The sequence below is a fragment of the Ursus arctos genome, unplaced genomic scaffold, assembly GCF_023065955.2.
Source record: "Ursus arctos isolate Adak ecotype North America unplaced genomic scaffold, UrsArc2.0 scaffold_26, whole genome shotgun sequence".
Lineage (NCBI taxonomy): Eukaryota > Metazoa > Chordata > Mammalia > Carnivora > Ursidae > Ursus > Ursus arctos.
Window position 1 is genome coordinate 25,460,822 of NW_026622941.1, and position 24,121 is coordinate 25,484,942.

General features: G+C 40.2%; 1 protein-coding gene across 29 annotated transcripts in view; it reads left to right on the forward strand.

Annotated features, from left to right (window-relative positions):
• PPFIBP1 (PPFIA binding protein 1) overlaps positions 1 to 24,121 on the forward strand; it is a 173,993-nt gene that overhangs the window by 120,941 nt on the left and 28,931 nt on the right. For 4 of the 29 annotated variants that reach the window (XM_044385587.3, XM_044385584.3, XM_044385585.3 and 1 more), the window contains 8 exons: positions 7,829 to 7,915; positions 9,015 to 9,128; positions 10,067 to 10,198; positions 15,008 to 15,100; positions 15,420 to 15,512; positions 16,866 to 16,980; positions 20,248 to 20,309; positions 23,469 to 23,553. In XM_044385587.3, coding sequence (XP_044241522.1) covers positions 7,829 to 7,915; positions 9,015 to 9,128; positions 10,067 to 10,198; positions 15,008 to 15,100; positions 15,420 to 15,512; positions 16,866 to 16,980; positions 20,248 to 20,309; positions 23,469 to 23,553 — 781 coding nt within the window. Of the gene's footprint in view, positions 1 to 7,828; positions 7,916 to 9,014; positions 9,129 to 10,066; positions 10,199 to 15,007; positions 15,101 to 15,419; positions 15,513 to 16,865; positions 16,981 to 18,854; positions 18,888 to 20,247; positions 20,310 to 23,468; positions 23,554 to 24,121 lie in introns of all 29 variants that reach the window. The other 25 variants (XM_044385586.3, XM_044385588.3, XM_048216804.2 and 22 more) reach the window with 7 other exon arrangements.

A 24,121-nucleotide genomic window follows, 5' to 3' on the forward strand; every position in this document is an offset into this window, starting at 1 on the left:
AAGGGATATGAAGTCTATAAGATGAATTTGTTTTAATAAAGTAGCTGTAGCTGTAGCCTTCTGAACACCAGCAAGTTTAAGACTCAGAAGTTACTCTCCTGTGGTAAAAAAAAAAAAAAGAAAGAAAGAAAGAAAGAAAGAAAAAAAACAGAAGAAGAAAAAACAAATCTATTGACTGTGCCGTATTTGGTCAAGTACTGAGGTAGACTTCTTTGTTTTGATTGTGAAATGTTATCCTGTTAATACAAATATTAATGGTGGGGAATTACATGCTTTATCAGCCTCTAAGTTTAAGAGGGCAAATAGAAAAATATGTCGAATTGTTTGAGCCAAGCAAGCAGTTTGTTTGCCTTAGGTCTAACTCCGTGAGTTGCCTCGAACATTCATACAGTGCTTTTCCCAGTAGATGAAGTTGACAGTCATGACTGCGCAGGGCATGAACTCCCCCAAGTGTCTGGTGATGTGGCGGTTATAATAAGAGGCATTCTCAAAATCAGCAGAAATGACGAAAGTACAGTTTTCAACAAAGTGAGTGGAAATGCGATGACCGAAGTCCCCATCAGGCATCGTGGCCGATGAGATAAGTGAAGCGAAGTGTACCTCGCTGGCTTCTGACCTGATAAGTCACAGGACATTTCTGTCTTAGTCCTCCACTTAAAAAAAAAAAATAGGTGATATTAATTGCAAGTGTATCTTTTAAAAAAGGCTTTAGAACAAGTTTCATAAACACAAATACTCATAATTTAAAGAGTTCAGATGTGGGCACGTTCTCTGCAGGCCCCTGACTCTCCACCACGTGACCCACTCCAGTCCCGCCATCCCCCGAGCCCCCGCGGCTCTCTGCCCGCCTTCTCTTTTCATGTGTGCCTCCAGGGAGTGTTTGTTCAAGCCGTGGCAAACAAGGCACATCTTACAATTGTGTTCTGTACGGGGCCACAAGTTATCTGAGTTATGCAGTGTCTCACCGAGACGTCCTCGCTGCTTTCCCCCTTCCGCTCGCAAGCTTCTGGTAAACTCCCATGAAAGTGTCCACAGATAAAGGACCACAAGTGGAGCGAGTCAGCAGAATTCTTGGGAGAAGCCAGCGCAGTGCGTTAAGTGAGAGATGCACTTTTAATGAAATTCCTGGCGACTGGTGTTCGTGAGGACTGAACGGAAAGAGATGTGTCTATTCTTTCGTGAAAGTGAGTCAAGAAAGGCTATGTGGCAAGAAAAATAGGGGCAGCATTTTTTCTTCATCTCGTGTTACCCTTCTCTGCCGTGTCTGCATCCTGTCACGTCACCGGCTTTCAGGAAATACAGTGCACAAACGAGCGAATAATGTAATGAATATTGTAAGCTACTCGAGTAGGAGGTGGGCCTCAGCTTCCAGGGCTCGTCTGTTCTTCCTCCTTCTGTAGCTCAGAGGGTCTTGGAGTATCCCTGCGACCAGGATAATGTCGTCTCAACATGTGCACTTCCCCCCCTGCAGAAGCTTCAGGGAACCTGGTGGTGTGCCAGAAAATGAGGTGAGGAAGGGCCAGAATGCGTCTCCGCTACTCAAGTCAGGTGTCTGAAAGGACCTTTTAGGAAACACTGAAGACAGCTATCCAAGTCACTCTGCCCTGGCCACGGAGGCACAAAAAGGGGCTGTGCGTGCATCAGCTGTATAATGGGAGAGCCACTGGAGCTTGGCAATTGATATTTTGGCAACAGATACCCGAATACTTCCAGGGACGCTCCCTCGAGATCCTTCTAATGAGACTGGCAGATGAAAGCACTTGGCATCTGCTGCTCTTACAGGCATTTGAGATGCAGTTCCATTTTTGGAGTAGTGCCTCCTAGAAGTTGGCCTGCTGCTGGGATCCTTCTCACCCCAGAGCACTTGTTTTTGCTCCCGTTGGCGATTTAGCGAAGAAGATGCTTTCTGTTTCTGGAAAACAAGCACTGAGAACATTAAAACCCAGAAATAAAAGCCATATTCTGATTTTGACCACATCTGCAGTCTCAACTTGGGAAGTACAGAAGATATTCAGGCTGGTCCTGAGCTTTTCGGGCTTCGATGCATTTTCTGGCGATGTTGAATAAACTGGCATCTTTTCTAGGAGAGGAGCATGATTGGGCTTTTTGGGTGTGATGAAGTGTATATGAGATTGATCTCTCCCTTTGGTTTTCTTTTTGAGCAGAGCTGATGAGGTCTTGGAATAAATAGAGGGCTCCCTGATAAGGTTGTCCCCGTTACCCTGGTAGCGTATTTATTTTTTAGAGCCGTAACAGAAATTTCGGAGGAAAAAATAAATGGAGTGTTTCAAGATTGATGGAGGCAGAGGTGCAATAGTACATAAGGGCACCAGCCAACCAGAGGGCATGCTCCAGTGGCTCCAAAGGGCAGTGGTGTTGCCCTGAGATAATTCTGTACAGCACAAGGAGAGAGGCTCACCACCCTGATTCCATCACACTTGGTGAGAGGACAGGGGTGCCGAGTACTGCAGCCTGGTGGCTTGATTTCCAGTGCTGTTGATAATCACGTTCGTTGATTCTTTGGACAATAGTATATAAGACTCCTTGTGCCGTTAGACCCCAGTGAGATGTAACTGTGGTGTTCATGGTTTTCCAGTTTTTCTTCATCTCTCCTCCTACTGCAGTGTCCAGTGGCAAGCACGCAACGAATGTCTGCACGCAGTGGTAGAGTTGTAATGCTGATTAGGATGCGCGAGGCCCTTGTATGAGAGACTTCTTTCGGTAGCTGGAGATAACATTTCATTAAAAGAGCTCTAGCGGGCTGCGCCTTCCTTTTTCTTTCTTGATAAAAAATTTTGAAAAATGTAATCATGAAATAAAAAACTGGTTGGCAGTTTTTAAAACTAATTTTAAAATTGAGTATGTTGACTTGGGTGGATAGTATGTGGCCGGGGCGGGGGGGTACTATTTCTTAACATTTGTTTTTCTTATAAAATTGAACTGATTTTTCTTTGCCCCGTTTTAATTTAGCTATTCACCACTCTGATTTGGGAATGTTATATTCAAACTGAGTTCTGTGTTACAACATAAGTAAGTGTAATTGTGGTAAATCACTGCTCGTTTGTTGATTTGGGATTTAGACAGGACAACAGAGCTCAGGAAGGAAGAACAAAGCAAAACGAAGGTTGGGGAGAGAAGGGGAGACCACTGGAGACCAATGCAAACCGTCAGAACTAAGAAAATTAAAGGAAAACATAGCACGATGCTTTAAGTAAAAATAACAGGCCAACTGTTCCTGCCTAGCTCACAGTAATAACTGTTGATACTGTGTGATGGGTACATAAGGTCTCTACTTTTATATAAAAGCGAAATTTTGTATAATCAAACATTTTTGCAAGGGAGGCACAGGAGGCAAGATGCTAACATTTATTACATCTTTATACTTGATGGTGTGTCTACTTGATAATTAAAAGGACGTTAATATAAATAGAAGAGCTTCTATTTAGATGACAACGGGTGAGGTATATTGTGCCTTTAACGTCATATGTAGTACCTGTCATGTGAATTCAGGCAATTCATATTCCCAGCTGTGGTTGCTGGCCAACTTTAGGATTCTATAATTCTGTAAGGAATAGAGCCTTTTAGACATTTCCCCCCTGTCATGCCAGGGAAATCTGGCAAACACCATGAGTTCCTTAATTAAAGTATCACTGTTACAGTCGAGCTGGATCCCTTGCCCTGCCTTTCCCTCCCTAGTGTCCCTTACCCCCCTCCACACACACACACAGTTAGTTGGGTACTATACTATTGAAATCCCCCAAGTTGATGCCAATTTTGACTTAAACTTTCAGTTGGATCGAATGTGGTCACTAAGGGATTGCCTTATGAGTTAAAGTAAGGAAGAGTTATTTTGAGGGCATCTCTAGGATTTTGAGTAAAGTAATTTGGGCTGGTGTTCAGTGCTGTGGATGTCAAATCGACTCAACAAGAATTGATACTAAATGTGTTTTTAATTATATGCTCATGATTTTATAAGAATCTTGGGAGAATCAAGAGAAATGTAAGATAGTTTTGCCTTGAGGGACCGATAAGAAGAATAAGTGACTAACTCTCATAAGATGACTAGTAAGCCATCCATGGCAGAATATGATGAAAAGCTAAATTGTGAAGGACAAGACAAGACACAGAAGGGAAGCCAGTGTAGGGGGAGAAGAGAATATGGCACAAGGTAAGAAGGAGGAGGGAAAATGGATTTGTAGAGGCAGAGAGGAATGCGGGGTGAGTATAGTGGACACAGAGCCTTGGAGTAGATGTTGGAGAGGGCAATGGAAGAAAGTTCATTAGGAGGAAGAAATTGAGGACGGTAAAGATAGAGGTGATAATTGTAAGTCTCGGGGAAGCAGGAAATCAGGGTGCAAAGGTTATGTGGAATAATGAGCTTTTAAAAGGAGTTAAGACTCAGTTTCCTCCAAGACTGGCAGGAGGAAAGAAAGGGAAGGTGTTGGAGGCAATATATACTATGCTTTGGAAAAGATAGTACATAAAGGAGTTCATGCAAGATAGTCTCAAGTATAGTCCATTAAAAAGGCTCTGAGAACACCTTCTAAACATGGTAGGAAGAGGGAGTACAGGCTTGAAGTCGACCATGGAACACATGTCAGGTTGTAGGGAAAACATGAATAAAAGTCTTGCTAAAAAGCAAGAGGGCCAAGTTACAACCGAGCATTCATTCATCTTGTATTCATCCGATGTTTATTGAACACCTGTCATTCACTGTTCATTCCATAGTCATTTGGTATGAACTCAGTGTGTCGGATGCAAGGGCAAAGCCACTCACAAAGAATGCAGTTTGATGCAAGAGAGGAACATGTATGTAGCCAAGTCTAAGCCAGTCCATTCAGTGTGATGCATGCCGTGATGAGGGTTCATCCGGAAACTATAACTGGCATATGAGTGAACGGGTAATTCAAGGAAGACTTCACAGACCAAGCCCGGATTGAGCTGGACTTTCAGGAATGAGGAAAGGGCGGGAAATACCGTCCACGCAGAAGGAATAGAATTCGAGAGAGCATGCCATGTCTGGGGAGGTTTTGAGTGGTCTGGTAGGTAAAGCATGGGAGTTGGAGGAAAAATAGAGGTAGTAGGGTATTTGCCTAATGGAATTTACCTCTCTCTAACATTTTTTAAAAAGATTTTATTTATTTACTTGAGAGAGAAAAAGTGAGAGACAGAGCATGAGTGGAGGAGGAGGGGCAGAGGGAAAAGGAGAAGCAGACTCCCCACTGAGCAGGGAGCCCAAAGCTGAGCTTGATCCCAGGACCCTGGGGTCGTGACCTGAGCCAAAGGCAGATGCTTAACCCCCTGAGTCACCCAGGTGCCCCCTCTCTAACATTTTCAAGGCAAAGGTAACAGAATTGGCAGAAATATAAATAAATGTGTGAAGAGACTAGACCTTTGCCTACTTGAATAGGTCAACACACTACTTTAAAAGTATGTAACTACTCCATTGGTGGCTCTTAACTTTTGCTTTATTTTGCTATGGTGACCTGTGGTGTTTTTTTAAAAAAAAATTAAGCATTGTGAGCTCTCATAAATATCACTAGTCTTGAGAAGTGTGAGTATGCCCATTGTGAGTCAATTTTTGGTATTTTGATTACAAGATAGTTTTGTGATGCTGATTTGGGAACATCTGATTTCCGTATCATGTGCAGTGGCTTCGTGACACACTTCTAGAACTTGCCATAGCAACACTTCTAATCTTTCTATAATTTCCTTCAGTCAGAAGAAATAACAACTTTTGCTGTTTATCCTCGGTGAACAGAAACCTTTTTTTTTTTTTCCTACCTAATGAAATGTATCTGTTTATAAAACTTCGCTTATGTGGGGTTTTAAAAGCAGATGCCTGCCAACGTTCATAATCAGAATGAGGAATTTAAAGCTGCATAGGGCCAGTCTGAGCACTTCCCTAGACTGAGAACATGCATTATTATACATCCTGGCTCTTTTCCAAAAAACTGTCCTCAAGAAGTTACATAAATTTCATTTTCATGGTAGTCCCCAGGGTTGGAAGTCTTTCACAGGCCATTCCATCCCACTCCTCCTAGTACTTACAGTTTAATTCTGGGTACTTCAATGTACAATATGAACAGAACTGTGCTGTGGTAATTGCATAGGTATGTGGTCGAGCAGCTGATGTTAAAAACTTTATCCACTCTACATACACGTGGCAGGCTTCCTCAGTTAGCTTCTGATTCTTTTGTGGCCTCATGGGAGATCTGTCCAGTGCATCTAAATTTTTAGAGGCACCATCCTGAAATTCCTTTTTTGTTAAAGCTCGTGTGTGTGTGTGTGTGTGTGTGTGTGTGTGTGTTTTCAACACATGCCTTTTGTTATTCCCAGAATTTATATGGGGAACTGCATTATTTGGAAAGGTAGAATAATAATACCAGTTAATTCTGGAAAATAATCGATATCACATCTGCTGTGTCCTGGGCGGTAAGGATGAGTTTGTGTTTCCCTGGTTTTAAATCTGAAGTTATCTGCTTTTTTCCCCAAGATTTTATTTATTTGAGAGAGAGAGAGAGATAGCAACAGAGAGCATGAGCAGGAGGAGAGGGAGAAGCAGGCTTCCTGCCGAGCAGGGAGCCCCATGCAGAGCTCGATCCCAGAACCCTGGGATCATGGGATCATGACCTGAGCTGAAGGCAGCCGCTTAACTGACTGAGCCACCCAGGCGCCCCTGAAGTTATTTGCTTTTTTGATTGAACTCTGGATGGCCCCAACTAACCAATTTGAGCTCCACTGGCTTTTATTTCTGTTGTATTTGAATGAGGAATCAGAAAATTCTATTGGGATTACCCATTATATGATTATGAACTATTTAAATGAGATAACAAGGGACATATCACATATACTGCTATATTTCAAAATGACATTTTTATGTTGTCTGCTCTCTGTGAGCCTTTTCATGTGTCTCCTTAATGATTTACATATGAGACAGCTGAGAAAAAAAGAATGTGACTTGCTTTCCCAAGCTGTACTTTTTTGTTCGGCATTTACACCATGCATAAACATGTCCGCATCTGATGGAAAGGTGCGGAGCCGGACGGAGCGGAAGAAAGTGAGCACCTGGCCCATGCCGTGATTGCAGGATGATCCCTGTTTACGGGCTCTGTGCAGGAGCCTGGCATGACATTATCCAATTGAGCACACTCACAAGAAGTTAGTGAAGTCAGGGTGGAAACTGATGAAGTGCCCATGAGGACGGCTCATCAGTGCTGCCAGGGAATGTCATTGTGGACTGATTGATGGCTAAGCTTTCAGGGGAAGAAAGAAAGGCTTCAAGACAAAGGGAAGACTTGCCCTGTGATTTGGTTCTGAGTAGCAGGGAAGAAGCTGGTGTGAGCTGCCCCACACCCCTGCTGCCTGGATTTTGCAGTCCTGGATTTGGAACTCAGGAGAGGGGAGGGATGGAAGGGCATCCCAGGACATTCCCAGCGTCCCCACCCAGGATTAGTAGCACTGTCATTCAGAGGGAAATGGGGATTTTGTGCCTGACCACACACTCGCAGACCTTTGCATGACCCGGCTGTGCCTCCACTACCAGTGAATGTCAGTAACCACGGTTCCTTCTAGGGCATGATTTTCTGCTTGATGAGAAGTTGTCTGGTTTGGTGGTAATATGCCTAAGTGCCTGACATGCCTGTTTTACCGATTGTGAGGTAAATGAACCAAGTTGCAGTCTCGTATTTTCTATTAGCGGCAGCCACAGCTTCTCTGAATTCCATGCAGGTTCCTTGGATTAAAAATGGATGCCATTTCATTTGCCCACAGTAGTTTCAGTTTTAAAGAGAGTCAAGCCTTACACGTACTACTTCATCTTTTTCAGACAAATGGACACCTGCCAGGGAATGGAGAGGTATATCAAGAAAGGCTAGCACGGTTAGAAAATGACAAAGAATCTCTCGTTCTCCAGGCAAGTGATTTTAAAATGCTGTTCTTTATTCGTGACATGTTTACAAAGACCATTTTAAGTTGGGATGGCATATTCAGATGCTTCCAGGAGCCAGACTGCTAATAGAAATAAGTACGTAGGCCATCTGTATGCAATAGGGAGTGGTGGGGACTGTGGCAGCACAAGGGTGTGCTTACCCAGTCTAGAGTGAGCAGCCTCGGCTCCTCTGATGACAGACACAGTGTCATCTAAGCTGATTTTCTGATCTGATCTGTCATCTTATTGATCTGATTTTTTCTAAATATACAGCAGAAATTGCAATTTTTATATAGATATTCATGAATCTGAATATTTCTGAATCTGAATATGTTTAATTTTTCAATTTTAAAAATGATACCATGAGCCAAACAGAACCTAACGTGAGTTGTGGAGTCTCGTTTAGTGGCTAAAGTTGGGTTTTCTTCTTTTTCATAATGTTTTAAATGCATGACAAATATTTTTACTTTGGTATTTTGAGCTAAATAAATTGCGGTGTATTTACTAGACTGGTGATTTGGGGAAAGACTCACATATTCAATAAGCACCAAGGAGAAAAGACTAAATCCAGTGTCTCCTTGTGGATCTTTGAGTTACATCTTGGATTTGAACACATTTGTGGACAATTTAATCAGGAAAGATATGGAATTTGAATTCCCTGGATCCTTTTCTGTATTCTTCCTGAGGTATCAAACTTATATTAGTCCTTGACAGCTTCTCTTTCAAACATAACTCCATTTCCTCTCTTAGTCTCTAATACTACCTCCCACACCCGTCCCCTCCAAAAAAAGGATGAGCTGTGCACATGCCCTCTCGCATAAAATGGTTGAAATGATGTGACTATAAATGTAAGGTGTTGCATGTCCCCAATCAGCCCTATCCACCCTAAAAATTGGAGTCCTCAGATCAACAAGCATCACTTAAATAGGATTGTAAAGGTCTGCTGTCTTATTAATTCACAGATTTTTTTCTTTACCACCAAATGGGTAGTGACATCATTTTAGTTTTTCTATTTAGAGAAATAAAGTTTGCAGTGGGATCCGGATTCTTGCTAATCTATTGCAGTATTTTGCTCTAAATACAGGTGAGTGTGTTAACAGACCAGGTAGAGGCTCAGGGAGAGAAGATTCGAGATTTGGAGTTTTGTCTCGAAGAGCACAGGGAGAAGCTGAACGCCACGGAAGAAATGCTGCAGCAGGTATGTTCAGAAGCCCGCCCCGGGCTGGGAGTTTCTTGCTGAACTCTTTGAAGGGCTACATTTGGGTGTCATGTTCACTCTGTTGTAGCAGTCAAGTTCATGATTCACCTCGACTGGCATCTCTAAGCAAAAACCCAGTGTAGCAGGGTCTCAGAACACGTGCGTACCATAGAAAGTGTTCATGTAGTTAGTATCTGGAATAAAGTATTGCTAGGATTGGGGGTAATTTTGATGTTCTTCTTTACACTTTCATATGGTTTCCTAACCCCCAAACATGAGCCTATATTTTATGATTAAGTAAAAAGATAAGTACCATATATGACTTTTACTGGGGTGGGGGGGAAGCTTGTAATGTACACACACACACACACGCACGCACGCACACACACACACACACACACACGGTAGACAAGAGGACCTGTAATACCATGGATGGGGTACCCACTGGAGGGAGACTGTTTCAGTTTGAGTCCTCGCTCTGCCATTTCCTTGCTGTATGACTTTTGGCAAGTTCTTAACCTCTCTGTTCCTAGCCTTCCTCATTTGTTGAACAAGGATAACTTGGGAGTTATCTTTAGGAGTTTCTACTTCATCAGTTTGTTTTGAGGATCGAGCCACTTAAAACACATCAGAACAGTGCCTCAGAACACATAGTAAACCTGTCTTCATCGGTGTTATCGTCAGGCTCGACAGCTTGTGAGGTTTCTGTACATGGGTATCTATATAACGTACGTCTCCCCAGGAAGCAAGCGTACGTTTCATTCTGCTCAACGAAGGTTAACTGAAGCAAATAATCTTTTCAAATTTTATCTGTTTAGTGATTAATCTTTACCATATTCCCGACACTTGATGGTTACTGCTTTGCAGTTGCGAGACACATCCATGTGTGACTATATATAATAGAACAACTTCTGAATGTCTCTCTTAAATTCTAATAGGAGCTTCTGAGCAGGACATCCTTAGAAACTCAGAAGTTGGATCTGATGGCTGAAATATCTAACTTGAAGCTCAAACTGACAGCTGTAGAGAAGGACAGATTGGATTATGAAGATAGGTTCAGAGACACCGAGGTGAGTGACAACACCCCCCCCCATATACATACGCCTGTACGTGTATATACGTCATACACATGTTTCCAGAACAAGCTGAAATTCCTTGTAGGCGTGAGGGGGAGGCAGTTAATTACTACATGCTCTCGTTCATCTATGCTTCTTTGTAAGAATAATCTTTAATTACATTGACTTTTTTTACATTGACTTTTTATCACTACATACTCACGGCAGTATTTATTGTGAGACTTTTGATATGAGATATTCATCCTTTCATTAATCTTTAGAAATAACTTTTGACTTTATAACATTTGGAGCTTCTCTCTCTTCATCTGTCTGTCTGTCCTTCCATCCATAGTGGTTTTCTTTGTTATGGAAATAATGGATCTAAGTGTATCCCTTTACTAATAGCCATTTTTAAGTTGTACTGATTATTTGCTATATAATAAGTAGGTTTTAAAATACGGACAGAGAACATGCTTTCATTATATAATCATAAAAATCAGATTTTTAGAGTTTATTTAGTTCGGCCTTCTACTTTTGGTCTATTCCTCACATAAATCATTCCAATTAAAGCTCACTATACTTTTGTGAAATTTGGGATAGATTCCACAACTGGAAATACCCATTTTTGTGGTTACACATGTTTTGTTCTTTGTACTATCTTACTGTTAATCCGGGTCTTTCATTTGCTTATTATTTGCTGTTGGGGAAAGAGAGCATATCCATTTGAAATCTGTTTATTTGGAAAGAAGTCTGAAGAGCTGTAGGACTTCCTTATCTCCTAGGGGCATCTCTTCTTTTCTCTCACTTTTGTTTCCTCCGTGGGAGTATGGAGAGTTGTCATACTGGATTAGAAAGTGGGTACCAAGGAGAGAGGAAAAGAAATTATTTAAGTATTTCCCCTCATTTTCATTTCAAACATTTATGTCAAGCCAACTATATACCATCATGATATGGGGTACATTACGTATGTTAACCACTATATACAAGTCCTGCATAGACTGGGTTTAGTGAGATTTACTCCATTGCTATTTTCAAAATTAAATTTTCTGCCAAATATGGAACTGTAATGGAAAGTCTTGGCATATGTATTACTTCTTCAGCAGCAAAAGGAAATCCCTAACTTAGTTCACGTTTAATCTTCTAAAGCTCTTTGTCAGTCACCTATGTGACCATGGTTCTCACTTGATCGAGACCGGGGCTCTTAAAACAGAACTAAGAAAGTGACCCGGTTTCTCTAAAATTGTCCCTTTAGTGCTTTCTTTAAAAATCTGTTTGGATATTTTCCTCTTTTTCTTTTTTGTTGTTCCCTGAGGCCACAGTTGCTGCATAACACGATAGAATTCAGCCAGCCGATGGACACCATGCAGTGGAGCTCACTCTGGTGCAGGGAAGGAAGTTACAGTATTCGGGTCCAGGGTTGGCCTTTTCCATTGCACACATAAAGTTTAGGGGGGTCTTAACCTGCACGACTGGTTAATTTGGATCTGAGGTGTTAACCAGACATTGGGACTAAATCGAAGTGAATGTGTTATGATTTTCTTGTAAAACTCCAGAGCAGCATTTACATCTCTTGAGTTTGTCTGCATTTTTTAAAAAGATTTTATTTATTTATTTATTTATTTATTTATTTATTTATTTGAGAGTGCGCATGCGTGTGTGTGCATGTGAGTGGGAGGAGGGGCAGAGGGAGAAGGAGAGAGAATCTCAAGAGACTCTGCACCGAGCATGGAGCCTGTCGAGGGACTCTATCCCAGGATCCTGAGCTGGAGATCAAGTCAGAGGCTTCACTGAGCCACCCAGGAAGCCCTGTCTGCATTTTTTTTTTTTTTTAAGATTTTATTTATTTATTTGACAGAGAGAGAGAGAGAGAGAGAGCCAGCGAGAGAGGGAACACAAGCAGGGGGAGTGGGAGAGGAAGAAGCAGGCTCCCAGCGGAGCAGGGAGCCCAGTGCGGGGCTCAATCCCAGGACTCTGGGGTCACGCCCTGAGCTGAAGGCCGACTTAATGACTGAGCCACCCAGGTGCCCCTGCATTTTTTTTTTTTTATAAAACTTTTTTTTCTAGTGCTTCCTTGCTTCACTCATACATTTTCAACATAAGCAAAGTGATCCTGTCATCAAACTTCCAGTAAACTCAGTCCTTGATAATTTTCTAATAAATATTCAATACTCTTGGTAAAATATGCATACCCAGAGATTATAAGCTATAATTTGATCAGCTTTGTTACATATGACAATGAATAAAATGTCCTCAAAATTAAACTGAATTGAATATGCTCATTTTCCTATTATTGTTCCCTTAATAAAAATAAAATGTTTGGGGTCTCCTGGATTGCTCAGTAGGTAGAGCATGAGACTCGATCTCAGGTTCATGAGTTCCAGCCCCATGTTGGGTCTGGAGCCTCCTTTAAAAAAAACAGTCTCCCTGGCTGTTTCATGAATCCAAAATTCTTTAACTTTGTCTTAGAAGTTTAGATTGTTTGGAGATTAATTTCTAAGAAAATATTGGGATGGGGAAGAAATATAGGCACTTCTGAAAGATTAGGGGTAAAAGTCTTGAAATCCTGGAATTTTGAAGACTTGCCTATCTCAGGAATGGCTGATAGGAGATGCTTAGAGTTATTCAACAGTGCCCCCTTCTGGTAGGAGTACAGATGCCAGAAATTGAGTTTTCTCGAGCCTGGAGTTTCTCTGAGAGGGAAAAGGGAACAGTAACAGGGGTTTTCTTTTTAAAAGAACTGAAATTCTGATAAGAAATTAGTTGAAAATAATTTGAATTTCATTTTTTAAAGTTTTATATGAAGGAGGTATTTCCAGATTTTCCAGCTTGAGTTATGATGGGAAAATAGGACTTCTTTCAGTTTGGAGATTTACATTCATACTTACAGAGTTGCCACAAGGGATATTTGGGTAGGGTTTTTTCTTTTTTAATAGAAAAATTATCGCAATTCACAATTCGGTTTTTTTTTTTCAATTACTTCTTTTTCTTTGCAAATCGTCATTATTTCTAAAGGAAGTGGTAAAATGAAACAATACCAAATAGGAATTCAAAGCTGCTAGCTGTGAGAACATGGAAAGATACATATAGAAAAGACCAGGCAGATGAAGGAAGATCACAAAGAATTCATAGTATGTAAGGATGATTAACAAATGGGAGATAAATAAGTGGGAGAAACTGACGTTTTCCTTAGACTTGAATTCTGAACAGGTAGATAAGGAATCACAACTGAAATTCAATCCTGTCAAACAGTTCCTGACCTCGTTTGTGAAAGGAGAAAATAGATGTCCTCTTACTGCAACACTGTGTTAATAACAATTATAAAAGAGAGCCTGGGTGGCCCAGTCGGTTAAGCCTCTCACTTGATTTTGGCTCAGGTCAGGATCTCATGGAGCCTCGCCTAGGGCTCCGTGCTCAGCGGAGAGTCTGCTTGAACATTCTCTCCTTCTGCCCCTCCCCACGAGCACGCACACGTGCGCTCTCTCTCTTTAGGGAAAAAAAAAGGAAAAAATAACTATAGTAATAACTAATGAGTAATTATTATATAGTACCGTTAAGTAGTTATATAATTAGGAAAGGCATCCCTTTCTCTGTGCATGTGAATGTGTGAATCAGTACGCATAGAAGTTCAGGAAGAAAGTTCTATTTCTTATAGTGCTGTTTGTTTCTTTTTTATGGCATGTTTGAATAATTCTGTCATCTGTTAATTTGTGGCTCAGGATTAGCAGACTTGTAAAATGAGGAATAAAAACACGTTAACCGTTGATGGGGTCTTGATGGCTTGTAGTAAAAAATAAATCCTCTCCACAGTATTTGAAGTTGGTATTGTGTGGCATTCTGGTTCCCTTTTCCTAACTGTCTGGGCTCTGGACAAAAATATGTTGCGATTTCTCAAAACACTTAGACAAGTTTTACGAGCAAATTAGTTTTTTTTTTTTTAAAGTGGAAGTAGAAAAAGCATCTGGCTGTATTTGTATTACGAAAACTTTAGGATTATTGTCTTTTTCCTATTCCAAATAAAACAGTGTATTATGACAATGTATTTGTAAATTACAGGGCCCGCATCCACCCTCCAGTTGAAAATCCTTGGTTTAAAAGGTTTACGTTTTAAAAAAACAAAAAAGGATTTAAATTCCATTTTATTCTCCCAGACTGGGTTGATGAACAATCTGTATTTTTATTAGACAAAGGAGAAAATTATAAAAATATTTTTACAAATAATCCACATATGACTGAAAAGGCCCTGAAAGTAGATGGCTTTACTAAAGAAAATTTTTCTAGTTAATTTTTAAAGACAGAATCTATATGGTGATTTTTAGTCGGGAAACAGCTAATGATTGATAGTATGTGATTAGCTACCTTTCTTAATCAAATTGAAAGTCACCTTTTAACTCTTAATTATAGGAAACAGACTAAGGGTTGCTGGAGGGGAGGAGGGGTGGAGGGTTGGAGTAACTGGGTGATGGGCATTAAGGAGGGCACGTGATGTAATGAGCACTGGGTATTATATAAGACGGATGAGTCACTAAACTCTGCCTCTGAAACTAATAATGCATTATATGTTAATTAATTGAATTTGAATTTTAAAAATTACCTTTTATTTCCATAATCCCATCATTGTAAGTCAGAGCATTGAGAATTAAAAGTAGTGTTTCAACTGGAAAGATGCTTTGGGTCTCAGGGAGATACATTTGTTTCCATTTGTCTGATCCAATTCATACAACTTGAACCCAGAGGCTGTTGACTTCAGATTTCCAAGCTACTATTTTGGCATAGATAGGTGTGTTGCTGCTTTCCTGATGTATTTCATTGTTCCTTCTTCGACAGGGGCTAATGCAAGAGATCAATGATTTGAGGTTAAGAGTCAGTGAAATGGACAATGAAAGACTTCAGTATGAAAAAAAGCTGAAATCAACCAAAGTAAGTTTTCTCAACGGCAAAAATTTGTAAACACATGACTCAGTTATCTATGATTGATAATATAAGTAGGTTTTCAACTCAGTGGATGATAAAGAAGGTATTTTACAAGTGAATGAAATTTTCCCCCAAGCTGGAGACCTTCTTGAATTTGAACACCACTATTCTGAATAAAAATCGGGGTTTAACTAATCTGGTAAAACATACCCTGTTATTTCTCTTAGTTATCTAACCTCCTTTATAAACCGATACTATTTTCTTGGATATTCAGGCTTGTCTTTTTCTATCTGTGGTTTCTTTCACACCTCTGTCTCTCTACCAGTCTTTAATGGCCAAACTTTCTAGCATGAAAATCAAGGTGGGTCAGATGCAGTATGAAAAGCAGCGGATGGAGCAAAAATGGGAGTCACTGAAGGTGTAGTAGACTTTGGGTAATGGGGTCCTGGGCCTGTTTGCTTTCTGGCTTGTGCTGTTTGCCGTGACAGTGTTTTTAGTAGCATGTGCATTCATCGTGTGTGTGTCATCTATTTTTTAAAAATACATTTAAAGCTGATGAAAGGGACAATGCGGTCCCTCATCTTGTTTTCAGAAACATATGAAATAATGAAAAATAATAAATAAGCATAATAAAAGTATTTATTTATAAATTAGATCTCACTCTCTTAGAGTATCTGAGATCCAAGCATGGTAAAATAGTTGTAAAAATGCACCTGGGAAAAAATATCCGTTTTGTATCAATAGCAGAGACTGCTTCTTCCTTTGGGACTTTCTTGAAGGTTAACCATATCGTGGCAGTAAGTTGCAATTACTGCTTAAAACTAGCTACTGAAAATTCCTTGTACTTGGTATCCACGCCTCTCACAAGTAAAAAGTATAGGACCAGCTTTCTTGCTTCACTGGAAATCTTCTCATTGTACTAAACATAATACATAGATTTAGAGACTGAAATTAAAATGTTTATCAAATTATAAAAGTGCATTTATTAGCACTGCATAACTTTATTTTCTGTGCTAAATACAGCCAGCAAAATTTCATTTTGCTAAAGCTAATTCTTCACCAAAATTACGCTGAAAATGAAAGCATTAGTAAATAAAACATTGGACTTGGAGTCTTTAAGAGCTATGTAGTAAAAAATAAGGGGGGGTATTTAAAATCTGTTCGTTAAATCTTTTTTCCATTCTTGTAGAAGATTCTGTTCTTTTATTTTGGTGATGAGGATGAATTACTTAGTCCCACGAGTTGGCTAACGTTGTTCATCACCTGCTGTCTTACTCATTAATTAAGCTCTGCTTTGTCCAGGGAACATGAGTGCCATCTTGAAACACTAAATAAATCTCAGTCAAGTCTTAATATATATTTTCCAATTGGCATTTTATTTTGGCTTTATTTGCCTTTATTTGCCAGACACTTGTATCTGATTTGATCATCATCCTTGATTAACTTGGGGAGATTTTTTTTTTATTATTTAACATAATATTTAAACCTTAGGGCTACCCTGGTCCTAATTATACTTTAAAAGATTTTGTTTTACTTTGGTCACACAGAAACGTGGAACACTTATACCAGAATTCTTATACGTTGACCTTCATTAACTGTCTTGCTTCCTGCTTCCCATTGCCACTGTCTGATTTCTCAAGTCTGCATCTAGATTCCTGTTGTTTTCTGTTCCATTCCCAAAAACTAATGATTGATTTAAGAGTTAACATGCTCCCCGCATAGTCCCTTTTAGTCATCATCTCCTGTTTTAAAATGAGTTTATCATTTGTAGGACGAACTGGCCTCTTTAAAAGAACAGCTGGAGGAGAAGGAAACTGAAGTAAAAAGGCTACAAGAAAAGTTGGTGTGCAAGATGAAAGGAGAAGGGCTGGAAATTCTTGACCGAGGTAGGTACATGCATTTGACATTTGTTCTCTTCCTTGTTCGAACCCTCCCTATGCAGCCCTCCCTTCCTCCCTACATCTGCAGAAGAACCCAGTGTTAGTGATGTGTGAGCTCCAAGGGGGGGTGGGGGGGGGTCGCTAGCAGAAACCAGCGAAGCCCGGGACAGCAGGGACTCCACTGAGACTCTCTCCCGTGCCTGGCGCTGTTAGCTTCCTCTTCAGCAGCCGGAGAAGGGCAGCTCTGTACTCTATCAGGTGTTTATTTTAGATGACTAGGTTGTAAATTCTCCCAAGAGAGTTCTTATTCAGATCACGGTACAAGGGAGTGACAGAAAGCGTTAAAAGGAACCATTATTATGTCCCAAGATTATTTCCCTCTGAACTGACCCTGAAACAGCACGATGTAAGGAATTTAGAAAACGTTCCTACCTTTTTGAAAGAAAAGAGGAAAAGACTTCGCATCTTTGGAAAATCAATGAAAATTTCTTATCATGGCTTGAGCCCTCGACCTCCTTAGGAAGCGAAAGTAGGCTGATTCTGTGTTTTTGAAAACGTTTGTGAATTTATCGGAAATTTTTTTCGTAATTGAGGAGATGTTGTACGGACTGTAATTTTTATTGGATGTTATACTTGACAGAAAATAACTTGAATGAAATGTGTCCTTTATGTTATATTTGGAAATCTAAATGCACATAACACGTGACAACACTAGGTTCGTTTTAACCTTTCTTTGTTATTACAAATCACGGTGGCACTGCAAGCTACCAAAGCACCTTCTGACTCTTGGGAAACAAAACATTCCATTTAGTGTAGCTTTAGTACATTTTTACGTATCGTGTGAACATTGGTAACCTCACTGTCTGTACAATGAAGGGCTTGAATTAGGTTACCTGTCATGTCTTTCTTGGCTCTAGAATACACTGGCTTTATATCCCCGTAGTTGCAATTCCCTATGGATCAGAAAGCTCAACTCATCAACCATTGAAGGAAGTGGATTTTTTTTTCCTTTGTATATTTTGGCATATATAGAATGGTGGTTGTCTGTTTTTTGTTTCTCGTTTTTAAGTAAGCTCTATAGTCAACGTGGAGCTTGAACTCCCACCCGGAGATCAAAAATCTCATACTGTACTGACTGAGCCAGCCATGTGCCTCTAGAATTGTGTGTCTATAAAGCACACTCACAGATAGGTCATGCTTTTAGGGTTTTAAGAATAAAAGGGAATTATTGGACTTGTGGGCTGGAGGATGTGTTAGAGTAGTGGTGCCCAAAGATGGATACTGGTCTGTGACCTGCTTGTTACCAACGCACAGCCAGAGAGATACAAGGGTTAAGAGCAATGTTTAGAAACTTCATGGCAATCCGATGTTGGCATAGCATCTAACTGTGTGATCCCTGGACTCATCTCATTGAATAGGAGATAGACCACGTCAGTGTTGTTGAATTCGAGTGGTGAGTTTAATGTGTTGTGAGCAGTGTGCTGGGCACATTCAGGAGAGCCATGTGTTGACCTGTAATAGAAATGTAAAAACAACCAAAGCATCGCTAACGGTTTTTTCATCGCGTAGAGCGTAAGGAGTGCTTGGACTCCATGGGCCTCATTTTAATATACAAGAAAATCAAGGTTCACAAAGATGAACTGACAGAGGTAGGAACTCAAATTTAGGTCTTTGGATGAATTATATTCTCTTTCTAACCTTACACAGAGCGTGGTGTATGGTAGTACTGTTCCTAAAGCCACAAAATAGTGTTTAATACTCAGTCTTTATAGGGTCAGAGTTTCTTTCTTTTAGGTAAAAGACGAAATAATCGTGCTTTTAAAATATTTATTGTTGTAATGTATATACTAACTTCCAATTCGATGGGTTTTCCTGCACAGATGAAAATTTTAAAAAGAAGCTCAAAGACAAAAGTAAGGTTTTTGGTGTATTTCCATCAGCCTTTACATTCACCAAAAGTACTACTTGGATTGCTCTTTGCATGTGTTTCAAAACACTTCTCTTACCAAAGATGTGAAGTTGCTTCATCAATAAGCTCTCCATTTCTTCAGAGTGCACAAAAGAGAGGGTAAATAAACAAACAATAAAGACAAGGAGCAAAAGGTCGTTTTGCTGATTTTTTTTTTTTTTTTTTTTTTTTTTTTTTTTTCTGATTCAGCCCTTTTGCTCCACGTAATACAACAGAGCACTCAAAGTAGTGGGGGTGAGGAAGCCTTTTCTTTGTAGTTCAGGAGACCCAGGGTCAGGAGAGAAAGTTACTTTTCAATGTTTCGTAGCCCACGTTTTCACTGAGATCTACATTAGGAATTAGACACGCCCTCTCGGTGTTAGAAAAGATATTGTACCCAGGCTGATTAACAGAACCCAGATTATATAATGCAGCATAAAGGTAATTCCTAATTAATAGGCTCTTTCCTCCAGATATTGAATTCTTAAGAGAATTTGGCATAAAAAAAAAGAAGGCAATTTCTATAGAATATACCTTAATTGGAAATGTTGTATCAGCAGTGAACGATGCACCACTATTTTAAAAATTAAGTAGTAGGTTTTTTTTTTCCCTCAGAAGCAGGTAACTTCAGCTCAAATTTTTTTTTCTGTTTGAATTTTTTAAATTTGTGATTTCATTTTAGGCTGACCTTTCATCTTAAAATATTGGTTCTTTTGTTATTAAAGTAACGCACCTTTGTATTTGTCAAATTTTAAGGAAAATCACATTTACCTTACTTTGGCTTTTACACTTCAAAGTAGTGTTGGAAATGATGTTTATAGATGAAGCAAAGTATTTATTATCCTTCTGTATGGAACCTACAACCAGCTTCTTAGCATGATTGCTCCTATAAATGCCACATTTCATCAGGCTCTTGCCATTCATGTTTCCATCTTGGTTAAAGCTAAGTATCATTTTCTCTGCTTATGTCATCATGTACACCGTTCATCGCTTTCACCCACTGCTTTCTAGGTTGTTTTGTTTTTGTTTTTTTTGTAAAGTCCATGTTTTCATGGTTACAGCACTGAAATTTCACCTTCAGTGTTCTCCTGAAGATTTTGTTGTTGCTTCGAGAGGGGGTAGTTAGCTCTCTCCCATATTGTTTGCTTTCTGGAGTGATGACTGTTCAGGTGACATGGAAGGTGTTCATTTTTCAGATTTTCCCCAAAAGAGGATATGGATGGTAAACATTTCATTAAAACATTTCTGTCTGAAGAGTCAGCCTCTTGTTATTGTCACACACGTTAATGAAACTGACTTCTGACATGATGTTGTGATATTTTCAGATATTGAAGTACAAAAAATGAAAAAGGCTGTGGAGTCCCTGATGGCAGCAAATGAAGAAAAGGTATCTAAATGAGATTGAAGTGTTTTATGTGGATGTGTACCACCATTTTGATCATTCCATGCGTTTTCTTGAGATATGTTAGTTTGAAAGAACATACCCGACACCCTACTGACGTTGAGGGACAACTGTTCTCCCTTTCTACCCTTGTGTGCCCGCACTCGGTGGTGGCAGTTGTAATTGCGACCGTGTGTGTAGAATGGCGACCAGCAGCACTAGTTCCACTGAGAGCTCCCTTCCCCCCTCCCCATGAATCTGGAAAAATGTTCAAGCCCTCAGATCACTTCTTTAGATTCAGGTGGGAAATGAGAGAAAGGATACAGTCCAAAGTGCACACTTTCTGGGCTAACATGAACTCTGAAAGGGGTGGCCCGTGACAACTTTGGCTTCATGATGGGGTTGATTTTATTCATATTATTTCCTTTACACTCCTGGGTTCTTTCACATCAGGGATTGTCTCTTCTCCTGAGAGGTGAGATACAAGAACACAGAGGCATGGACCCTGTGAAATCCAATATGGCCCTAGGCTCTGTTTTAGCTACGTTGGCCAGATGCCAAGGTCTCTGGGGGTTCTTCTCTCTGGTTGCTTCTCTCACTTCATCCTGCTTAGAGCAGGGAAATAGTTACCTCTAAAGCTAGGTGTTTCCTCACGGCCTGCCTGCTCAGTCATATATCCAGCCGGCAGCCACAGTCGGGTTCAGCTTCTGTCCTCAGAAGTACTCGTACCTCAGGTTCCTTAATAGAACAAGGAGGCATTTTCCCAAGAAAAGAGTCATCTCAAGGAGTAAAAAAAAAACAAGCAAATGCCAAAGATCTTTTTCTCTCATCTTGTTTCTTTCTCTAATTCTTGTCTTCTCTGTTTTAGTAGGTATACATTTTTGCCTTTCATTCTCTTTATTTGCTCTGTATTAGGAAGTAAACTCATTGTCCTATCCACCCACCCATTTTTAGTTTTCTTTTTGTTAGTCTTTCCCACTATGGAATAAAAAGGAAAGTCATTAGCAAGGAGCCCACATAGCTTTTACTTTTTTTTTTTTTTTTTTAAGATTTTTATGTGTTTATTTAAGAGAGAGAGAGACAGAGAGCCGGGAGCCTGATGCAGGGCTTCATTCCAGCGCTCTGGGGTCATGACCTGAGCCAAAGGCAGACGCATAACTGACTGAGCCACCCAGGTGCCCCGATAGCTTTTACTTTTTAAAAATAATCGCTGAATTTCATTTAGTTTTAATTTCTCTCTCTCAAAAAGCATCAATAACAAATAAATCTCCCAGTGTTGACCAAGGGCTTATGAGACGTTCAACTGCTTTAGGAGCACCAAGCGTGACTTAAGATTTTAGTAGTTCCAGAAGGCTTCAAAAAGGCCATATTTGAGCAAAAGCTGAGGAAAAGCAAGAGTTGTTCGTCAGGAAAATGAAAGCTTCTAAGGAAAGTATCTATGAGCCAAAACATGTCTCAAAAGCAAGGCTCGGAATAGCCCAGTGCATCCTGGAAAAGTTCAGAATGAGATAAGGTGGAGGGGTATATGAAGCTGACATTTACACAGGTTGACAAGATTTAAAAAAAAAAAATGGATTTGAGGGCTTCTCGGTGTCTCAGTCGGTTAAGCATCTGCCTTCAGCTCAGGTCATGATCCCAGGGTCCTGGGATCAAGCCCCGCGTCGGGCCCCCTTCTCAGCCGAGAGCCTCCTTCTTCCTCTCTGTCTGCCCCTCCCCCTGCTCATTCTCTCTCTCTCTCTCTCAAATAAATAAAATCTTTTAAAAAAAATTTTTGGATTTGAGAATAAGTTTCTAGTTTGAGTAACGAGGTGAATGATAGTGTCCTCAAAGAGTTAAGGGATTCTAAGCAGAGGCTCAAGTACCAGGAGCAAATCATGAGCTTAATTTTAGAGACAGTCAATTTGCTGTGTTCATGAGACATTTAAAAGGGGATTTCTCATAGAAAGTTGGAAAGTGAATCTAAATTTTGAGATTAATGTATAATTATAGATTGGGTAGGGAATGAACCCCATCAGTTTTAGGGGAAATACAGAATTGTAGATTGTCGGGGACTAAACTGTAGTTAATACGTAAGTTAGGTTTTGCTCCATGACAAATCACATTTATTATTTCTCACACTTCTGATGGCTGGCTAGGTGGTTCTTCTGGTCTGGGCTGGCTTTGCTGATCTCTACAGTTAGCTGGTGGGCGGGATGGGCTGGATGGTCTAGGACGGTGTGACTCACATGTCTAGTGATTAACAGACTTGCGTAGGCTGGTCCCATCTGGGATGTCTCTTCTCCAAATGGTCTCTCATCCTCCAGTAGACTAGCCTGTGCATCTTCACATAGTGCTCACAAGGTTCCCTAGAGGAGAGAGAGAGGGCAAGCCCTAATGTGCAAAGACCTTGCAAGCCTTTGCTTGCACCACATTTGTTGATATCTCTTTGGCCAAAGCAAATCACATAGCCAGGCCCCAGACCAGTGAGGGAGGAGCTAGGGATCCCGTCTTTAGAATCAAGGAGAGTGAGGGTAAAGGACAAAATCTTAAAGCAGTAACATTTTATAGTCTGGACTGGGTAGATAGTGGGGATAGTGGAAGTAGAATATCTGGTCAAGGAATTAAGAAATCAAAAGAGAAGAAAAGAAAGAGTAGAAAGAAAAGTGAAAGAAGGAAAGAGTGGTGTCAGTCAAGTACCAGAGGTCAAATTAGAAAAAGGATGAAAAGTGCTCCTTATTTTTGGTAAGTAGAAAGGCTCTGATGACTAATTGACACAACTTTGGCTGTGTTTTAAGAAGAGAAAAGCCAGACTGTGATTGATGATAGCTGATAAAGACAGCAGGTGTAGATCTTTCTTTCAAGACCGGACCCATAAGTTGGAGTGGAGAATAATTAAAGTTGATTTTTTTCTTGTTTTTTGTTTTGTTTTGTTTTGTATCTTATTACCTTGTTTTGTTTTTGTTTTTTAAAGATGGCAGCTGAAGGATAGGATCTCTAAATTTAGAGGTACTTTTTCTCTATCTCTGATGTACGTAGGAAAACTATTCTAGATATTACCAGTTTTACTAAAGTTTAGAAGTATTCTTTGAATAATGTAAATAATTCATGTCTCCCTATTCTTTATGTCACAATTACTTTTACTGTTTAAAGTCATAGTTTAAAGATGACAATTTATTTTATTAATAGGATCGGAAAATAGAAGATCTTCGACAGTGCCTGAACAGGTACAAGAAAATGCAAGATACGGCGGTACTGACCCAAGGTAAAAAAGGTAGTGTGGCTCTATAGGTTTTCCTACTTTACTTGATTTTAAGTGGCTATGAACTTTAACGTTTGGCTTCATTTTCCTGGAATGTCCATTATTCCAAATTAGTTCATTCATTCATTCAACAATATTATTAGGCATCTGTTCTCTAGATACTTTCTTGCTGTGTAGGCCAATGAGAATACTGTAGATTGGTTGGTCAGGGAGAGCCTCTGTGGAGTTCATTAGATAGCATTCCAGAGAAAGAGAACAAACAGCCTGTTCAAGATCCTATGGGGAGGGGCGCCTGGGTGGCTCAGTCGGTTAAGCATCTGCCTTCAGCTCAGGTCATGATCCCAGGGTTCTAGGATCGAGTCCTGCATTGGGCTCCCTGCTCATCGGAGAGTCTGCTTCTCCCTCTACCCTTCCCTCCTGCTCATGCTTTCTCTCTCTCTCTCAAAAATAAATGAATAAAATCTTAAAAAAAAAAAAAGAGCCTATGGGGGGAAAGGGCTTGGTGTATTTAAGAAGTAAATTGTTCCTGACTGGAAGGTAGTGAGCAGGGGGGAGAATGAGCTGAGCTGAGCTGATAGAA